The sequence below is a fragment of the Leguminivora glycinivorella genome, chromosome 2 (assembly GCF_023078275.1).
Source record: "Leguminivora glycinivorella isolate SPB_JAAS2020 chromosome 2, LegGlyc_1.1, whole genome shotgun sequence".
NCBI classification, from domain to species: domain Eukaryota; kingdom Metazoa; phylum Arthropoda; class Insecta; order Lepidoptera; family Tortricidae; genus Leguminivora; species Leguminivora glycinivorella.
The window spans coordinates 4047038-4065912 of NC_062972.1; the positions used below are offsets into that span (position 1 = coordinate 4047038).

General features: G+C 37.7%; 1 protein-coding gene across 1 annotated transcript; it reads right to left on the minus strand.

Moving 5' to 3' along the window:
* Positions 1–679: 679 nt before the first annotated feature.
* Positions 680–15842, minus strand: LOC125234935. The gene is made up of 3 exons (XM_048141361.1): positions 15823–15842; positions 2155–2665; positions 680–1001 (listed from the first exon to the last, which is right to left on the minus strand). The coding sequence occupies exons 1-3, from the start codon at positions 15840–15842 to the stop codon at positions 687–689; spliced, it is 846 nt and encodes a 281-aa protein (XP_047997318.1). The 3' UTR covers positions 680–686.
* Positions 15843–18875: the final 3033 nt, after the last annotated feature.

Here is an 18875-nt window from a genome sequence, read left to right on the forward strand (position 1 = left end):
TACATTCTAGTACGTGATGTTCGTGGCCATCGAACTCTTTTAAACGCATTTTCTATCCTTGTCACCCCTTAGCTAAAATGGTAAGAGAAAGAAAGCAAACACAATAGCACCTTTGATGTTATTCGTCGCGCCACAGAAGGTTTGAACGTGATTGGCAATACTGCAATCAGAAATAAGGAGTTTAAAATGGTAGACAATTGAGTTGGTGTTGTATACTCTTTATTTACATGAACATATTTACATAATTATATAAGAAACTAAGACTAAACTTAAAAGCTAGCTAATGTCTAAAATAGGCCCTTGAGGCATTGTGCCAAGGATACTGGCGACATTTCCTCGCTGTATCGCAATGCTGATACGTTGAGCGAGGAAGTCGCCAGCTCTTCGGTCACCAGTTACCTCAACCAGACGCTTCGCGATTTCTGTGAACAACTTGTTCGCGCTGGGGCCCCATGGACCTAGAGTTTCTACACCAAAGGGTACAAAAAGGTATTCTTTGCCAAGACTTTTGTATTTATTACGTTTCAAAATTTCGGCACTTTCTGCCGCTGCGCCCGCTTTTATCTTGGTCCGTTGGAGGTGAGACGGTGCCAATGTGTCTACGCAGGTAGCATCCCACACTAACATTCGTCCCATACTCCAAGGGACCAAGGACACTCCATCAGGCCTCTTGCCATCATCTCTGATTATGCCAGTCGGCTCAAGGAGAGCAGGCACATTGATGGTTGCAAGGGACCGACGGATAATGTCATTAAGCGACGCATGTCTCGAAAAACGGCCTGCACTTTTTTGACAAGATAATCCATGGTGTCCCAGTCGGTCCACGTCCGTGCCACAAGAGCATATGTGTGGCGTACACACCGAAACCCCAAGTCGCAGGCCAATCGCCAGTCTAAGGGAGGTCGGATCCAAGAAAGTACCAGTGTTTGGTGAGGGATGGGCATGTAGCCAGTAACCGGCTTCCCGGGCTCCGACCGCCAAAAGCCTCGCGTGTTCTGGACCTGTGAAGTTGTTTAGAAGAGTATTGTAAGCTAAATCACAATAAATATTATCCCAACTCCTTTGTGATTTTGGATTGTCTGGAAAGTTTTTGCCTGGGCAGGCAATTTTGAAAGCATTTCTGGCATCCTCAAAGCCCGCAATCTCATAGTTTGTGGGCAAAGCCCTTAAGATATTTCCTATGAGATTTGACGCGCCATGAGTAGATGCCAAAAAGGCTGGGGAAGCGACACTGGTAATTTTGCGAATACCTAAACCACCAAACCGAATAGGAAGGGATGCTTGAGACCAGGAGGCCTCACTCAAATGAATATTTAGGATTGTCTCTAAACTAATTTTGATTAAATCATCTATGGGTGACAGTAAATTTTGATGTTTCCAGAAAGGACAGCAACGGAGCACATATGTAAATTTAGGGACAAAAAGACAGAATTTAAGAATTACGAGAGCATAATGAGGGCTAATTTCGAGTAACCGATCAGTGTGACTTTTGAATTTAGATATGGAATTAGAAACGTAACCGGGAAAAGATTCTTCAAATACGGGAGAACCCAGGAGGCTAAGGGAATACTTGTCTACTATTTTGATATTGGGAGCCAGAACGTCAAATTTTGGTTTAAAATCAGTGAACGTATAAGAAGGCTTTTGAATAAAAAGTTCACATTTGCTGAAATTCAGCTCTAGACCAATAAGTTCGAAACTGCTTTTTATGTAAGACAAATCAGAAAGTACAGTATTCACGTCGCCTCCTAGGGTACCGTCATCTAAATACCAAACATTGAATTTTGATTTTAAGTTTTTAATTATTGGATTTATCGCCAAACTGAAAATAGCTGGGCCGAGAGGGTCACCTTGCTGACAGCCAACTTCAGATGAAATTTCGTGTGTCTTATACATTAATTTGGATGACTCTGAATAGCAATAGAAAAGGTAATTGTATAGTTCTGGAATTTTATCTTTGACTTCTGTCAGCAAAGTGTCTCTACTAACTGAATTGAAAGCATTTTTAACATCAATTTTGACTAAAATTTCACAGTCGTCTAGTGAAAGGTAGGTCCGAAGGGCATGGACGGCTGCCTCGCACCCACCTTTCGTGCCAAAACCAAGCTGAATAGGCTCAAAAAGAGATTGCAATTTGGATCTAACGTGTCTAACCGCAATTTTTGATGCGAGACGCCTCAGTGTGGACCCCACCGCAATGGGTCTCACCCCTCCGTCCTTTTTGGTTAGGGCAATCAGGTTGGCACCGTATAGAATGGGTAGAATTTCGGAATTGATTTTGCCTGAAAACATAAAATTTATTAATTTTGTGAGGGAACAGATAAGCTGCTCAGCAGCGTCTCCTACGGAGTGAGAGATTAGGTCTTTCAAATGTTGGGGCGAGATCCCATCCAGGCCGGCCGCCGAACCGTTTTTAAAAGAAAATATGGCGTCGACAACGTCTTTGCCTTCGATTTGGAGGCAGGCCTGGTCGGCTGTAGGTGGAGCCAACACGTGTGGCACTGAAGGAGCCGGGGGATGTTTGGAAATTAATGCCGAAAGGGTGTCAGGAGTATCTGGCGATAGCACGTCGCTTGTGAATAGGAGCCGAGCGGCACCTTTAAGATCACCGTCGCTAATTTTATTTTCAATCAATTTCGTTCTATTGAAGGTGTATGAAGCGCAACTATTAGAGGAAATTTGTGGAGCAGAATTTGAAATGCAATTATTTTTGATTTTTTGTGTTAAGGAAATTTTGTTATCCTTTTTGGCATGTAGGATATTGAAAGAAAAGAGGAAAAGATTGTGCCAATCATCAATTTTATTATTTTCTACGCATTTTACAATTAGGCCTGAAAGGTGCTTAGCGACTGTGATCCTGGCGCCGCGCGGAACTCTTTTAACAACGGGCACATTATTTTTGAGTTCGCTAAGGTATAAATGGAAGGGGGTAGAATTTGGTTCGTCAGAAAGGGGAGTGGACAACACAGATGGGTTGAAATTTAGAACAGCGTCATTTTGGCTGATACACAAACGGTGCTTTTTGGTAATGTGAATATTCAGGCCTCTCTGGGTTTTAAAAGAGTTGTCACATTGGTCACAAAAGAAATCCACATGCGTGGTGCCATCGCCGGATTGAGTTGCGGCATGCATCCACTTACCGTAACACTAAAACACAATATACTAAAACACAAAATAACTAAATATATCACTAAAAATACAATAAAGTTCGTAGGCGTAAGGCGTTGACGTGGGCCGTCAAAGCGACACGACGCAGCCATCAGTATTGGGCCTGCCCACACTGTTGCACAGTATTTTGATTGTTTTGGATAAGATAAAAGTGATTTTAGGCAAGTAGAGCCATGTGTAATTTGAAAAATTAGCCAAAAATATCGCTGTGCAAAGTGACAGACAGAAGGTTGACGTTGACGTTATTGAATTATTTAATTATTAATTGGTGTTGTTAGTTGAGCATTTATTTTTTTTGTCTTTTATTTTTTTAGGGAATTTTAGGTCAATTGTACTCAGAATCACGAGTACTTTCAATCTCACTGGGAGACAAAAAGTGTCCCGAATTTCCATACATTTTTGTTACTTTCCTCTTTTGTTACTCCACACAACATGTACGGAAAATGGTAACAAAATAAAAAAAAAAATCGTATGGGACAATTTTTTTAACTACTAGGATTGAAAAATCTAGTGATTCTGAGTAGAAATAGCATATTTATATTTTTCAATAACATCACATAATTTCATAAAAATGGCGAAAAAAACAAGAAATTATCAGTTACAAAATGTAATTTTGCTTGGAATCTTGTGTAGTCAGAATGTAGCCAGCGAGTGTAATTTTTAGGATTATTTGAACATAACCTCAGAAGCTTTGATTGTGAAAATATGACTTGGTCGTGACTTCATCAATTTCTTTTCCGAAATTAATCTAATAAAAATATGCCCCTACTTATTTCTAATAAAACCAGTATTGAATATTTAATAGGCTCATCAAATGTTTCCGTAGTCGTGGCGTCCGAGCATTTCCCGTCGTAATTTTCAGATACACCATTTTCCTTTCCTGCCTAATGGGCCGAATCTTTTACAGTTATTAGACGTAACCTCTTAAATATTTCAATTCTTATTAGCGGAGCGAGGCTTTTTTGTAGTACTGCATGGCAACTGAGTATGAAGCTAAATGATTATGATATTATTTTAATATGAGTTTATGATTCTAATTATTTTGTAGCAAAATGACTAACTTCTTTCTTTTAATTCTAGTGCTTTTGTAATACAACTTTAGTTTTTTAGATAAAAAATATGTTATGCCCGTCCATAAATTTGCGATTTAAACGTGAAACTTTTCTGTATGTTGTTAGTGACCTTGCCTGCTAAGCCGCGGTCCTGGGTTCAAGTCCCGGTAAGGGCATTTATTTGTGTGACGAACACAGATATTTTTTCCGGAGTCATGGATGTTTTCTATGTATATAAGTATGTATATCGTCGCCTAGCACCCATAGTACAAGCTTTGCTTAGTTTGGGGCTAGGTTGATCTGTGTAAGGTGTCCCCCAATATTTATATATTTATTCTCATCATGTTATTTCTATCATGCTCATGCATGATCATCTCGGTCATCCGTAGGGGAGAAGCAAAGGAACGAAAAAAGTGGGGAAAAAACTGTGGTATGTGTCCTACGCCTAATTTTGGATTCGAACCAGTTCAGTAAATTAAAGTTTTAAATGAACTACGTTTAGTTTCATTAGACTTATTGACCGACCAGGATGTAGATCTCGACAGAAAACTTAAAGGTAATCACGGTCAATATAAGTCTAGTTCAGCAAAGTCTGTACAGCGCTATGTGCATAGAGCCAACATCAAAAGCACTATGAATCACTAACGAATCTGGCCCAGACTCTGCAATGTTTTATTTGTCGTCTTACTCTCCGAGTGTCAAGAGCGGGAAATGAATTCACACTTCGTTAACCGCCCGTGTCCCGACGTTTCCAATTTAATTCAGCTCTACGAAATGCACCTGTAATAGGGTTCGCGAATTGAAAAGTTTTTTTTCTTCAATTTGTACGTGTGCTGTAGGTGAACTCTTTATAAGTACGTATATGCTACGCAATTAAGCGTGGGCCGATCCGCAGTGTCAAGAAGTGCAGTTTGGGCTTCCGGTACGGGCGCCATCTTAGCGCACTGAGAGAAATTTGCATTGTGAATTTAACAAGTTCGACTTGTTGCGGTTTATCCGTTTGAATCAGCCAAACGTATGTTTAAAACAATATGTGTCAGGTTGTTTTTATAAAATCGACTTGTTGATTCAAATATATTGCCGATTCAAATGACAAGTAGCTTGTTGATTGAACCAAAGAGCACGTAGGCGCTATTTTAACCAAAAAACTTGTTGAACGAACATGAAAACTGGTTGTATTTTCTCTCAGTGCGGTATTGTGTCGTGAATAATTTCTCCTTCTTTTGCTCATTAATGTTGTTTAAAGTGTAATATCGATAGCTTATTATGCAGTAAACTAATGTTATAGTGAGAAGCTGATGAAGAATTAATCTCGAAACGCGTTTTGCCCCCTTTTTTGTCGTCAACGGCCGATAGTCCACGGCCCTTGTAAAATCTAGCTATCAATTTACAAGTGCCAACTACCGAACACTGTCGTACTTACCGTACCAAAATCTTAAAACAATTAGCTTATACCACCTTGACACTGGCAAAATAGTCCCACCAATGGGACTGAGGCCATTTAATTTTAAAAATCTAATCTAAGTGCAGTTTGGTCACCAGAGAAGAGGATGCCGAAGACTGAGTAAAGTGGAACAGCAACAACAACAGACAGCAAAAGTAGAAGAAACATCCATTGACAACGTGAGAGATGTGACGCTGGTTGACAAGATTTGGAAACGTGCATGATAGAGTGGCGCTGATTGTCTTATACACGTCATCTTACGGGCATATCCAACATTAATACTAGCGGTGGCCGTTAGAACTAATATGACACCATAAAATTTAACATAGTCATAAAAGTACCAGTCATGTACGTAGCGAATAGGTACACATAATAGGTATAATTATCAAACATGAATGCTAGCGCAATTTGACTTCATAAGGTTCAATATAGGACAACCTGCTGCAAACCCCATTTCTGCGGGCGTAGCACACTAGTTCGGAACACACACTAGTTAGTAGTAGTGTAATCTTAGATCAAATTAAACTATTTTCTCATAGAGAATATTTACAAATTAAAATATTTCCTCATAGAAAATATTTTAATTTGTATTTTTTAAGTAGTCTCACTACTATTACGCTGTGTTACTATCGCATCACTTACAAATAGTGCGTAAAGGACGGCCTGATGTTATAATCATTTATGACGCGTCTATGCTTGACTGACAGTTTGTAATAATAAAACCTAGCTACAAGTTACAATTTACAAGTGGTAGTCAATGTCTAATATGACAAGTTGGAAAGAGACTTCCGCTTGTAAATTGTAACTTTCAGTTTTGAGCAATGGGCCACAGAGTGCGGTTCGCTTTAAGAAAAGTGTGCACAAACTTATGAGCGTTATTTATTAGGGGACGATGGACCCAATGTCTGGATGCCTGAGGGAAAACCCAAAATAAGTTGTAGTCAGTCTCGTTTTATTTAAGTATATAACTAAACTTTAGACATTGAATAGCCTCCTGGGTCCTGGCGCCTCGTACGAGTACATAAGGTTTTAACTTTTACAAGAGCAAAAGAAAGTTCTAAATTCAAAAGCACAAAAAATCAAAAAATCCAGGGATCGACGAGGATAGACAAGGAATTATCCTTTAGTCCGGAGAGTTTTTTAGTCGATACATGCATTTTGATATAATACTTCATTTTCCGTCTGACTCGAAAAGTTAACTATAAAATAGTACATTACGATACAAGTGCGTAAAAAAGGAAGTTCGAAACGAGTGGCGATAAATTAAAACACGACCGAAGGGAGTGTTTTAAATCGACACGAGTTACGAATTTCGCACGTGTATTACGTTTTTCAGTACAGGTGAGCCTCCGAAGTTTCGATCGAATGGTCCGACGCCAAACGAAAGCGATACGCCGCTGGCTTTCGCGTACAGAGATAGATATCTGAGCGCTCCGTAGCATTTTTGAGCGATTGTGACCTAGGCATATAATGAACCACTTCTCGAACTAGTGCGTAAAAAAACACCCCTAATAATCCCTAGTAATCTCCCCTGGATCGTACTCGTACCTGCTCAAAAGTCCCCATTATTCCCGAATTACAATACATTAAAGTTATTGCAGTAACAAAAGATTGAGAATAAAAAAGAAGAAAACATATCAAGGATACACGAGGAAATACAATAATTTATTGGGATAATACTCGTATCCCAAAGGTGGCATTCATTTTTAAGATTTATTAAGCGGATACAGATGAAAATCTGATTTATGCTTAAATCCTTAATCCAGAGTTGAGAATATAATATCCAGAAGCTAAAAATAAGAACCGCTATCGAATAATGACTTGGTTTTTCAGTTTAGGACCTCAAGTGTGTAGGTATTTCCTAGTGCAAATATATATTTTGAATAGTAGTTCTGAGTACCAGCCATTATGTATGAGCGAGCGATGCTTCGACGTAAGGCGGTTTTCACATTATCCGATATCGGATGTCGGAAGGATTTCAGTGGAAAATATCCAAGATGGCGCCTGTAATGTATGGGATATCGGTCCGACATCCGATATCGGATCGGATAATGTGAAAACTACTACTACCTAACTACTAATGCCTAACGTAAGTACTCAGTGGTTTTTGTTTAAATCAACTCCTGTTCAAACAATACCCAATTTCGTGGGACCTGACCAAACGTCACACTAATAATCACAAAAGGACTCGTTTTAGTCACTGGTAATCGTTCGCGAAAGTAACGTATAGAGGTAACATAACTACGCACTCTACGCAGCCTCTGACCTCCAGCTTTGTACCTCGAGGGCTGAAATATATCACACGGCCTAATAAATGTACCGAATCCGCCCCGCCCCCGCCCACGGCACAATTTGTGGCCTGGCTAATTCCTGGCGTCATAAATACAGGTCGGGCCATAAATACTGGCAAGGGTTGACAAATGATGACGCATCTATGTTTGATGACATATTTGAAAGGATATAATGCTGACGGTATAATTTTTCATGTCATTATTTCATGCTTCCTATTGGCAGTTCGATTCGTAAGTTCAAAGTACAACAGTTTCAACCTATTGATAGCATACAACATGAACTGCTATAAGTATTATGTAAGATGTTAACAAATTACTATTAGTCATGGATATTTTTACGGCTGATAGTAGGTACTCCGCTCCTGGAGTATATTTATGTATCGAAATATCATAGGTTTTGTTATGTTTTTTTGGATAAAACTAGGAAACAAATTTGTTACGTTAAAACAATCTGTGAATAAGGTAAATAATGAGACTTCTTTAGACACTGTTAACGTGACTAGGGGATGGGTATTTAGAAAATAAATGATAATATTTTTTTTTATCGGTAAATGAAAACAAAAAGATCATTTAATTACACTCAAATCTTTAAAAAAAAATCTCAAAGCCTCTCAAATCTCAGGGACTTTCTATCACGGATACTGTATGCCTGCGTGTTCGGAGCCGAAGACAACAAGTAGGACTTCCTTTGAGACTTTAAAGAAATGAAAGGGGTAGGTACTTATACAGTCGAGTTCATTAATATGTGTACATTTGTTCACCTTAACTCTATGCAATAAGGTGAAAAAATGTACACAGATTTATGAACTCGACTGTACACCCAGTAGATGCTATACTTCTGCGTATCAGGAGACTGTTTCGAGTAGATGAAATCTAAAAGATATTTAATTGGAAGTGGTGAAAAATACAGGGATATACCTAACTAAAGAACCCTGCCAATATTTTTTTTTGACACCTTACACAAATCAACCTAGCCCCAAACTAAGCAAATCTTCTTCTATGGGTGCTAGGCGACGATATAATACTTACTTATATAGATAAATATATACTTATTTACATACAAAAAATCCATGACTCAGAAACTCATCACACAAATAAATACCCTTACCGGGATTTGAACCCGGGACCGCGGCTTAGCAGGCACGGTCACTACGCGCTAGGCCAGACAGGTCGTCAAAAAAACATGCATACATGTACATGCACACATATATTTAAATGTTAAAAAGTATGCATGTGTTGCCAAAACAAAATTAGTTGAAATGGCGTCGTTTACTCACTTCTTCCACAAAACGCGTTACTTACTTGCAGAAAATGTAAACAAAACACAAGCTTTCCAGGTTTTCTACATCAGTAACATAAGTCGTATTATATTTAATTCGAAGTGCAATTTTAAATGATCTTTATAGCTTAATATTTAAGATTACTTTTACAGCTCTTCATTAAAGTCTAATACGAGATTTACGAAGTAATATAAGGTTAATTACCAAGCCCGAGGTTAGTTAAAATTCGTTTACTCCATTCAACTTATGATTAATGACTTGTAGCGTGGCTTTAGATATACTTTGTTGGGTAATTATGCCCATATTGATTGCCCATAAAGATGCCCTGCATCTTTACCAAGTAGAATCGTTTTTCCTATCAACAGTGGTAGGAATATCCTTCTTTTTGAACGAATTCGCCGGCTTTGTTCAGCTCGCAATATTACGTAGGAATGAATAGGGTAGGCCAATTAAGGATTAGTCATTTCATACGATACGACATGATAAAGCGCGCTTGGCATATATGCAGAGGGATTTTGACGCCTATGAATCAACATTATTCAAAAACTCGTACATATTCGATACCTTTGGGTTCAATTGGCGTAAAGGACAAAATGCAGGTTTTCAGGAGAAGCAAAAAACACATTTTTTTTTAGAAAAATGTTTATATCTTTTTTGTTTTTTGACCTATATTTGTGACGTATATAGAAAAATATGTAGATTTTTCGTATCCTTAACCTAGCGTAGCAACTATAGTGATAAACTAAACGGTTTAGAAGTTAGATGGTTGTAAAGGACACGTCAAAATGCTATGAACGTCCTTTACACCCACGATTTTTTTGAACAATTAGAGTTGATAGGGTCGTAAATGACGATCTTAGATGATTTTTATACAAATTCGGGGCGTAAATGTAACCGGAATGGTACAAATGGCAACTGTTTTTAGCTTAGTTTACATTTTAGAAACTTGAAAAATGTATCAAAACGTAGTTAATATGGCATAAAATGCCACAATAGTGTTACAGTGTATATTTATCTAAATATTTAGCAAAGACAAAGAACAAGACTATTTTATATCCAGTTTTGCAATAAAGAAACAACATTTGCTTAAAAACTATCTAATATTTTGGAAAGTTATTATTACAGTACTGGCCGCTGTCTCAATATGTTACGCATTCAGTATTTAATTCTAGCAGGGAAACGCTTTCGTAGTTTAAGTAAATATAAAAACACTAATGGTAATCACGTAAACTTTAATCAGCAACTGTGAACAGTAGACTATATTAATACGACAGTAATTTTAAGTCTAAAGTAGAAAGAAGTTCTAAGAATAACTAAGAGTTAAGGACCTATTTATAAACGCATGTTAGGATGCGTATACAAACTGTGATCAACTAATAAATAATAGTAACTGTAGTCAAGACTACCTATGTTGATACATATTTTTGATAATTTTAAAACAGAAGATTCTTATTTAGTCTTAAACCTGTTAAATAAGAATAATCTTAATTGAGTTCAATCCTAGAAATATTATAGTCAATGCTTTAAGTACCTGGGTACATAGCCAAGTCACCAAACGCTAACGCTCATTCGCTAGCGAAACGCACCTGTTATTGTCGCACTAAATGTTAGTATAGTCTACTGTTAAAGTTTACTGCCGGCGTAGCTGAATGGCAATCGTCGACGCCAGACGCCGACAAAAATGCAGTCTAGTGCAATACGCAAGAGCGATAAAGATATATAGTTACGAAATAGATAATTATCGTGAGCGTTTGTGCATTTGGGTACGTACCCTGATTACCATAGTGTTTCTTTTAATTACCTACATCTCGCCGCAGTATAATAATACTACGAAAGCGTTTCTCTGCTAGAATTAAAGGCTGAATGCGTAACCTACTGACTATTCAGACAGCGGCGAATACTAAAAAAATAACTTTGAGTTTGTTGCCAAAGTATTAGATAGTTTTTAAGCAAATATTGTTTCTTTATTACAAAACTGGATATAAAATAGTCTTGTTCTTTTTTGTTGCTAAGATAGCTTAGATAAATAATACACTGCATTAAACTAATGTAGCTATTCTATGCCATATTAAGTACTTTTTGATACATTTTTCCAGTTTTTAATTGTAAACTTAGTACAACATTTGTACCATTTCGGTAACAATTACGCCCCGACTTTGTATAAAAATCATCTAAGACCGTCATTTACGACCCTATCAAATCATGGGTGTAAAGGACGTTAATAGCATTTTGACGTGTCCTTTACAACCATCTATCTTCTAAATCGTTTAGTTTATCACTACGGTTGCTACACTAGGTTAAAGATACTCGTAATCTGCATATTTTTCTCATACACGTCACCAATATAGGTCAAAAAACAAAAAAATTGGGTTTATATTTCTCTTGGAGACCTGCATTACATGTCCTTTACGACAATTGAACCCAAAGAAATCGATTACAGGTTGCGGATAAAATATTTTTAGTGCTGGTCGTAAAGGACGAAGAACCAAAAAACTTGTCCTTTACGCCCAACTTTACCACACTACTATAGAAAGTGATCCTTAAAAAGTAAGGGCTTAAAGGGCAACAATATATATCAAGGTGACTTACGACTACATTTTTATTTGTAGATTTCCTTTACGACACAAATAATAATTTATAATTAATGACTTGATATTTACGCCCCTTCAGAAAAGCAATTTTTGCAAGTCCATAGTAGAAAATCTTGGTCGTAAAGGCAACTTTTTAAGAGATATCAAAATTTTAACTACACAGATCGATAGCGCTTGAAATTCTGAACAAAACTGTATATATAACTCATTTTCGCCAAAATGTCCTTTACGCCAATTGAACCCAGAGGTATCGATATATCATATCCTTACGAAGTAATTTAAGTCTATGGGGTTGGCTCAAATTTACACATTTTGCATGCACTACCATCAATAATATAACTGTCGCTTAACTTTAAACGAGTAAATCCATTCTGCTTTAAGGTTGAATATATATTAAAAAAAATTTATCTGAAAGATAATCAACCAGAATGGATTTACCCAGTGTTGAAGTTAAGTGACACATAAGTACCTAACTTGCTTAAATTTTGACAAATCATGGCACTGAAAGGGATAGTGTCAAACATTAGCCGTGATTTAACCATATCAAACTGTTTGTATGGATTGTATGGATAAATAATATAAATAAATAAATAATTTATTAATAAAAACATAATTGTACAGTGATTGTTCTTAAAGGCTAAGAATTGTTATACATATAAGAGATGTTTTATACAAATGCCTGAGCTAGGATAGTTCCTGTGTTTCAGGCAGAGGAAGGACTAAATTAGTGATTTATTTTTAATTATTCACTAAAATAAAACTTATAAGAAAATAAACACAAGACTTATTTTCATAGATTCCGAACTATTACATTACATATATATTCATTGTATATTCAATAGGTAATTATTTTACGACCATAAGTAACTTTTCTGTATCATCGTAGGTAGCACTTTTACAACAAACATAGCTAAGTGGATATAAGTCTAATTTTGCATTTAACCTGTTGTACAGAAATGGCCCTAGAAAGACGAAAAATCTAGATGAGAAAACGTGTTTTCTATGTACGGTTTGAATACAAACGATATCTTTCCGCCTTTTGTTATTATAATCTGTGTTGAAGGATATTCGGCCATGCTGCTTTAATGTTGCGCTTAAAATAAACAATTGACGAACAGTTAGTACTTGACATGATTGATAAAGAAGATCTGTAGGGTATAAAAAAGGTCGGGAAGTAGCTACTTTTAGCACCGCTCGCTGGGCTCTTTCTAAGTTTAATAGAGTGGTTTTAGCTGTGCCACCCCAAGATGAAATGCAATATATTAATATCGATTGACACAGGGCAAAGTAAACTTGCTTGATTAAGTTGTGATCACTGATAGAACGAAGTTTCTTGAATACATAAATTAATTTCCTAACTCTATTACACAGTACTTCAATATGATTTTTAAAAGAGAGGGTTTCATCAATCATCACTCCTAGATACTTGATTTTATCTGTACAGGCTATAGACGGGCATAAACAATGGTTGTTTGTCGTATCCTCACAAGTATGTGCGTAGAGTTTTAGATTATTGGGAATCGGGTAGGATTTCCGCATGGCAAAACTTATAAAATTCGTTTTGTCAGAGTTCAATGTTAGTAGGTGAAGTTTTAGCCAGTTAGTTACAATATTAAATCCGTGCTGGGCATGCTCGTGTACCTCATTTGTTGACTTTGCGGAAAAAAGTAGGGCAGTATCATCTGCGTATGAAATAATTTTGCCACAGTCTAAGTTTAGATTGCATAAGTCATTAATATAAACCAAAAATAGGGTAGAGGCCAAAACGCTTCCTTGTGGTAAACCAAAAACTGTGTTTTTTAAGTCGGAGCTGATAATGTTATCTATTTTTACACATTGGGTTCTTTCGTCTAAGTAGCTCGCGATTAATTTGTTTTGTGTGCCCCTTATACCAAGTAATTCAAGCTTGTGCAGTAAGATTGCAGTAGAAACGGTGTCAAATGCTTTTGCAAGGTCCAAGAAGATACCGATTGTCTTATTACCCTTATCTAGTTCCTGAACTAAGTAGTCCGTTAGTTCGTGTACAGCATCTGCGGTTGATAAATTGGCTCTAAAGCCAAATTGCGTCTTTGCTAATAGAGCCTGCTTCTCTAGGTATTGAACAAGTCTATTATTAATATTTTTTTCCAGAATTTTAGATGTGGCCGGTAAAATGGAGATGGGTCTGTAATTGGTCACTTGAAATTTGCTACCAGATTTATGAACCGGAATTATAATGGACTTTTTTAGACATTTAGGAAATATTCCTTCAGAGATGCACATTTGGAAAATGAACGCTAATGGGGGGACTAGGATGTGTCTGAAACATTTTAGTATTTTATTCGATATGCCATCCCAACCAACTGCGCTATATGGGATGTATGTCGGAATAACCATTAGGTACTTATTCTAGCTCAAATACGCTTCCCAATACCGAAATTCGTCACGTAAGCACCGGTCAGCACGTACCCCACAACTGCTACGCTGTCTAATTGTAACTCGGTAAACTTGGTTACATACTGGTATTATGACATTCTGTATGTTGGAGGAGTTAGCCGCCTTTACACGGACGCTCTATCGCGCGTGATACAGCAATCGCGTGTGAAAGAATGCGCGTGTAAAGATGGTTGGAGGGGAAGGGAAAGAACGTCGATTGCGTCTGCCTGTGCAGCCGGCGTATCATACTTCCAATTTTATCACTTATCTATGTGGATAAAGTAACTGTCACGCTTTGGCAAGTATGTCAGTGTGAGAGTGACAGACGTCTTATCCCCGTGGATAAGTGATAAAAATCGAAGCATAATACGCCGGCTGGCGCGCAATCGCGTGGTTGAGGTTGTCTTTACACGTACCTTTATTCGCGCGCAAGATGGCAGACATACGCTCGTGGAATAAAAAAATAGTGGATGAATTACTTGCTATTTATAAATCGATACTATTAATAACAATAATAACGCGGTCTATCGCGCACGATTAGCCTTTACACGCACGTACAAGGTACGTGAACTTTAATAACCTAATCACAAAATTAAAAAATTGAAAAAAACCCCGACCGCGACATAGCAGACCGATTTTCATGAATCATGGCTAAGAACACTCCCGACTTACTCAGCTTTCAGACAAAAAAACTAAATCCAAATCGGCCACATACAGACACACACACAGACAGACACGTCAAACTTATAACACCCCGTCGTTTTTGCGTCGGGAGTTAAAAACTAACAACACGCAATCGCGCGCGATTGCGCGCACATATTTAACCGCACGCTACACCTGTACGCTCCGGGAACGCGCGGTAGACCGACTGTTTGGTTGTTTAAACCCGGAATTACATTATATAAACGTGATACGCTGCCATCCCAAGGGTGTCACCCGGTGCAACGCGTGTTGAGTCGACCAACTGGTATTTTCTGTGACGGGGTACATAACGTTGAAATTGCTTACTCGTATGTACGTTTCGTAATCGTAGCAGCTCTCTCTATCGCTCTTGTAGTGGTGCGAGAGAGCCGGACTGCGTTTCGACCGCCACGTAGTGTCAACGATTGTCACTTGGGCTAGACTGGCTGAGCCTCAAAAATGAGTTTTTGACGTTTTAGAATACTTGACAGAGTAAACGTCACAGAGAATGTACTTATGTATTATTTTGTCTTAGCAAGATAATCATTTGAGTTCGCTGTATTTTCCATACAACTAATGACATTTCCCGAGACGATTGTAAAGAGTTATTATGAGACATATCTTCCACATTGACAATTTGGTAGAACCCAAAAATCACGAAACACTATAAAAGTTCACGCAATAAAATCTCGAAACACTAAAAAAAGTTCGCGCCATAAAATTATAAATGTATAATTTATTAAAAAATATGTAATAGTCTTTCGCTTTCAAATCTTTATTCCTGTGATCAACGTATAAACTAAACAAACGAATCTAACGCATACTTAATAATTCATTTAAAACCACCGATAATAGTTAATAGAAAACAAATAGGTTTAAAAAGTAATCAGGCCGGCTGACCGTTGGGATTTCCCCGACATGGCTAGATTAAGTTAATATCTACGTGTAATGGCAATAATCTGAAACGAGTGCCAATAGGTAAGTACGTATATTAAAACACATGGAGTGTTGTAAATCGACACGAGTTAGGATTAGGAATTTCCTCCTCGCACTTGTATTGTACGACGTTTTTCAGTACATGGCTCTTGGAAATTTCGACATAGGCACATAAAGTGGGTACAGCTACCACTTCTTGCACTAGTGCGACAATGTAGCTCCATATATACTGAATAATACGTTTTGTTATCGAGTGGTTGCTATTCTAAAATTTTAATACTCATGGTAGTGGTACAACCATCCAACAAAATGGCTGCTAAGAACAGATCGTAAGATGTCTGAGATTGACGCTTTCCACAAGTGTCGTAGGCACGAGCTGTCGTAAACAGTTTTTGCGCAAAACCACAGACTTCAATAATGGACTACGCAAGGATATAAGATAAGATCATATATTTCTTGAGTATAAGTGTAGGTGCCGTCTAGCGGTTTAATCCAAATCTCTTTGCTTTTTCTTTATTGTGGAGGCTGGACCAATTCTGTCTATATTTGGTAGAGAGATAGAGTCGAAGGAAAAGTCAAAAGATAGATCACCCGAGAGTGATATAATCGACACCACCCGTTAATTAACCCGTTAAAACCATAAGAAATGAGGATCTGTGGAGTATGTGCCAACAACCTCCGATCACCCAGGTAGTGGCTGTGTGGAAATGGAGATGGATCGGTCATACCCTTCGAAGAGGAGCTACCAACAGCGCTAGTATCGCGTTTGAGTGTCGGCCTCAAGGAGGAAAGCGAGCCCGCACACGCCCCGTACACACCTGGAGGCGGAGCGTTGAGAACGAGCTGAGAGAATATGGACTGAGCTGGAACGAGGCCAAGGCGGTGGCTCAAGATAGAAAGGCGTGGATCTTGTGGAGGCCCTATGCACCTATGGGGTGCCTTAGGACATTCAACAATAACCCGTTAATTGGGAGTTGGTACTCGACGCTATCTAAATAACTAGTACATACCACGCAGACGAAGTAGCCTAAAATTATTTGACAAATAAAACTAGGAATATTGTAAGCAGAAGATTTAAACTAAGAATAATACCTTGCCAAAATGTCAGGTAGCCATTTCAAATACTGATAGCAATTAGCAGGTTATTTTGTAGGAAATAATAAATAACTTGATTTTGCGGCATCTATTCCGTATATATCAGTGAAATCAAATACACGAAACATCTTTGTCTGCAAAGAATGGGCCAAGTTTCTGGTTTCTTGACTATTTATTATTACGGTTATTGTTTATATGCGGCAAGATTTACGTTGTTCAGTAGATTTTTTTCATTTAGAGACAACCTACGTTTTACCGTTGTACCATAAATTAAATATAACAATGCGACCGCCTACGAACGCGCTTACACTCCACAACACATAGGCGCCACAAAAAATGCCTTGTTGCCACCGATTATTTGTAGATTGGCATTAAGTGTCAATTCCGAGCCGTAAATCTATGTCAAAAGTGACACTTAAAACCATCTACAAGTATAATCGAAAGCTACAAGACATTTTTATTGTGGCGCCATCTATGTGTGGTGGAGTGTAAGCGCGGTCTTAGGCGGTCGCATTTTAATGTATGGTATGGTATGATCTTGTTATATTTAATCTATGGTTGTACATAGAAAGAAGATTTATTTTAATAATCTTGTACTATCAGCTGCAAAAGTGCATGGCGAATTTATCAATGAACTCATTCATAATTTCTCCATGCACTTGTGCAGCTGATAGTACCTAATTATTTACCTACCTACATGAACTAAAACTAAGCATACAATTTAATAGCGACCTTACATTTAAAATAGGCCCTTAAGGCAAGGATGCTGGCAACATTCCCTCGCTATATCGCAATGCTGATACGTTGTGCGAGGAAGTCGCCAGCTCTTCGGTCACCAGTTACGTCAAACAACGCGGGTAAGAAAGACCACAAAAGGAACTCATATTCAACTATTACCTGAAACTTTTATACAGAATTAGAAAAATAACTAAAATTAGAAAAAAACAGTCTTAGAAATATCCACGTACACGACAGTATTATGACCTTAGAAACTTGTCTTTTTCCAGAAGGGAAAAATAAATGGCCATAGTCTCTGATCGAGCCCATAGGGCCCTGAAGGCTTAGTTTATAGCACGTAAAGGTCCACCATAAACTACGCAACTTTGCGCAAAAATACCTCTAGTGCAGGATATGAAGGTAGAATTGATGACCTCGTCTGTTTCGCAAAGATTAAATACTTGTGCCGTAGCCGAATGGCATTTCTGCGACGCGAAACGAAAACGTAACGCCGCGAAAGGTAGTCTGGCTCTGTCGCGCCAATACGCACGAGCGATAGAGATAGACATCTACGAGCGGTTCCTTTCGTGAGCGTTTGTGCAATTCGGCTACGTACCCACAGATATTTGGAATTATGATCATGTATTAAATAATTGCCAATGACACATAGAATATTAAATAAAGACACATATATTAAGAAATTTCCTATTTGTTTAAAAATGAGTGGTGCAATGACAGCAGTTTGATATATAATAATAATTCCTAATAATTATTATGTACCTATCTCATGCGTATATAAACAAATAAATGTATCATTTTATAAACTTATGAGTATTTCATTATTTCATTATTAATTAACCGCCATTTATAACATTGCATCAAATGCATGTACCTACAATCAAATAGATTTTTCATTCTCTATTTTTTTATGGGATAGGAGGCAAACGAGCAGACAGGTTGCCTGATGGTAAGCGATCACTGCCGCCCATGGAGACCCGAAATACCAGAGGTGTTTAAGGTGCGTTGCCGGCCTTTAAGATTTTCTCTAATTTCTTACAATAAACCCGTTTCATTTATGATTATGCATAATCTTAAACAAATAATAAATTTTTCCTCTTACATTTTTATGTATTTGAACAAATCTATGGTTTTTTTAAATAGAGTTAGAACACATGAGGCAGTAAAAATATCCTGCGGATATCAGA

Excerpts from the sequence above, each read along its gene's own strand:
- LOC125234935 (XM_048141361.1), bottom strand. The coding sequence starts at position 15,842 with ATGTCGGGGAAATCCCAACG. Across the intron at positions 2,666-15,822 it reads ATGTCGGGGAAATCCCAACG|TTGCGCTTCATACACCTTCA; the intron begins GTCAGCCGGCCT and ends TTCCTCTAATAG. Across the intron at positions 1,002-2,154 it reads GTCTCGCATCAAAAATTGCG|GTCCAGAACACGCGAGGCTT; the intron begins GTTAGACACGTT and ends ACAACTTCACAG.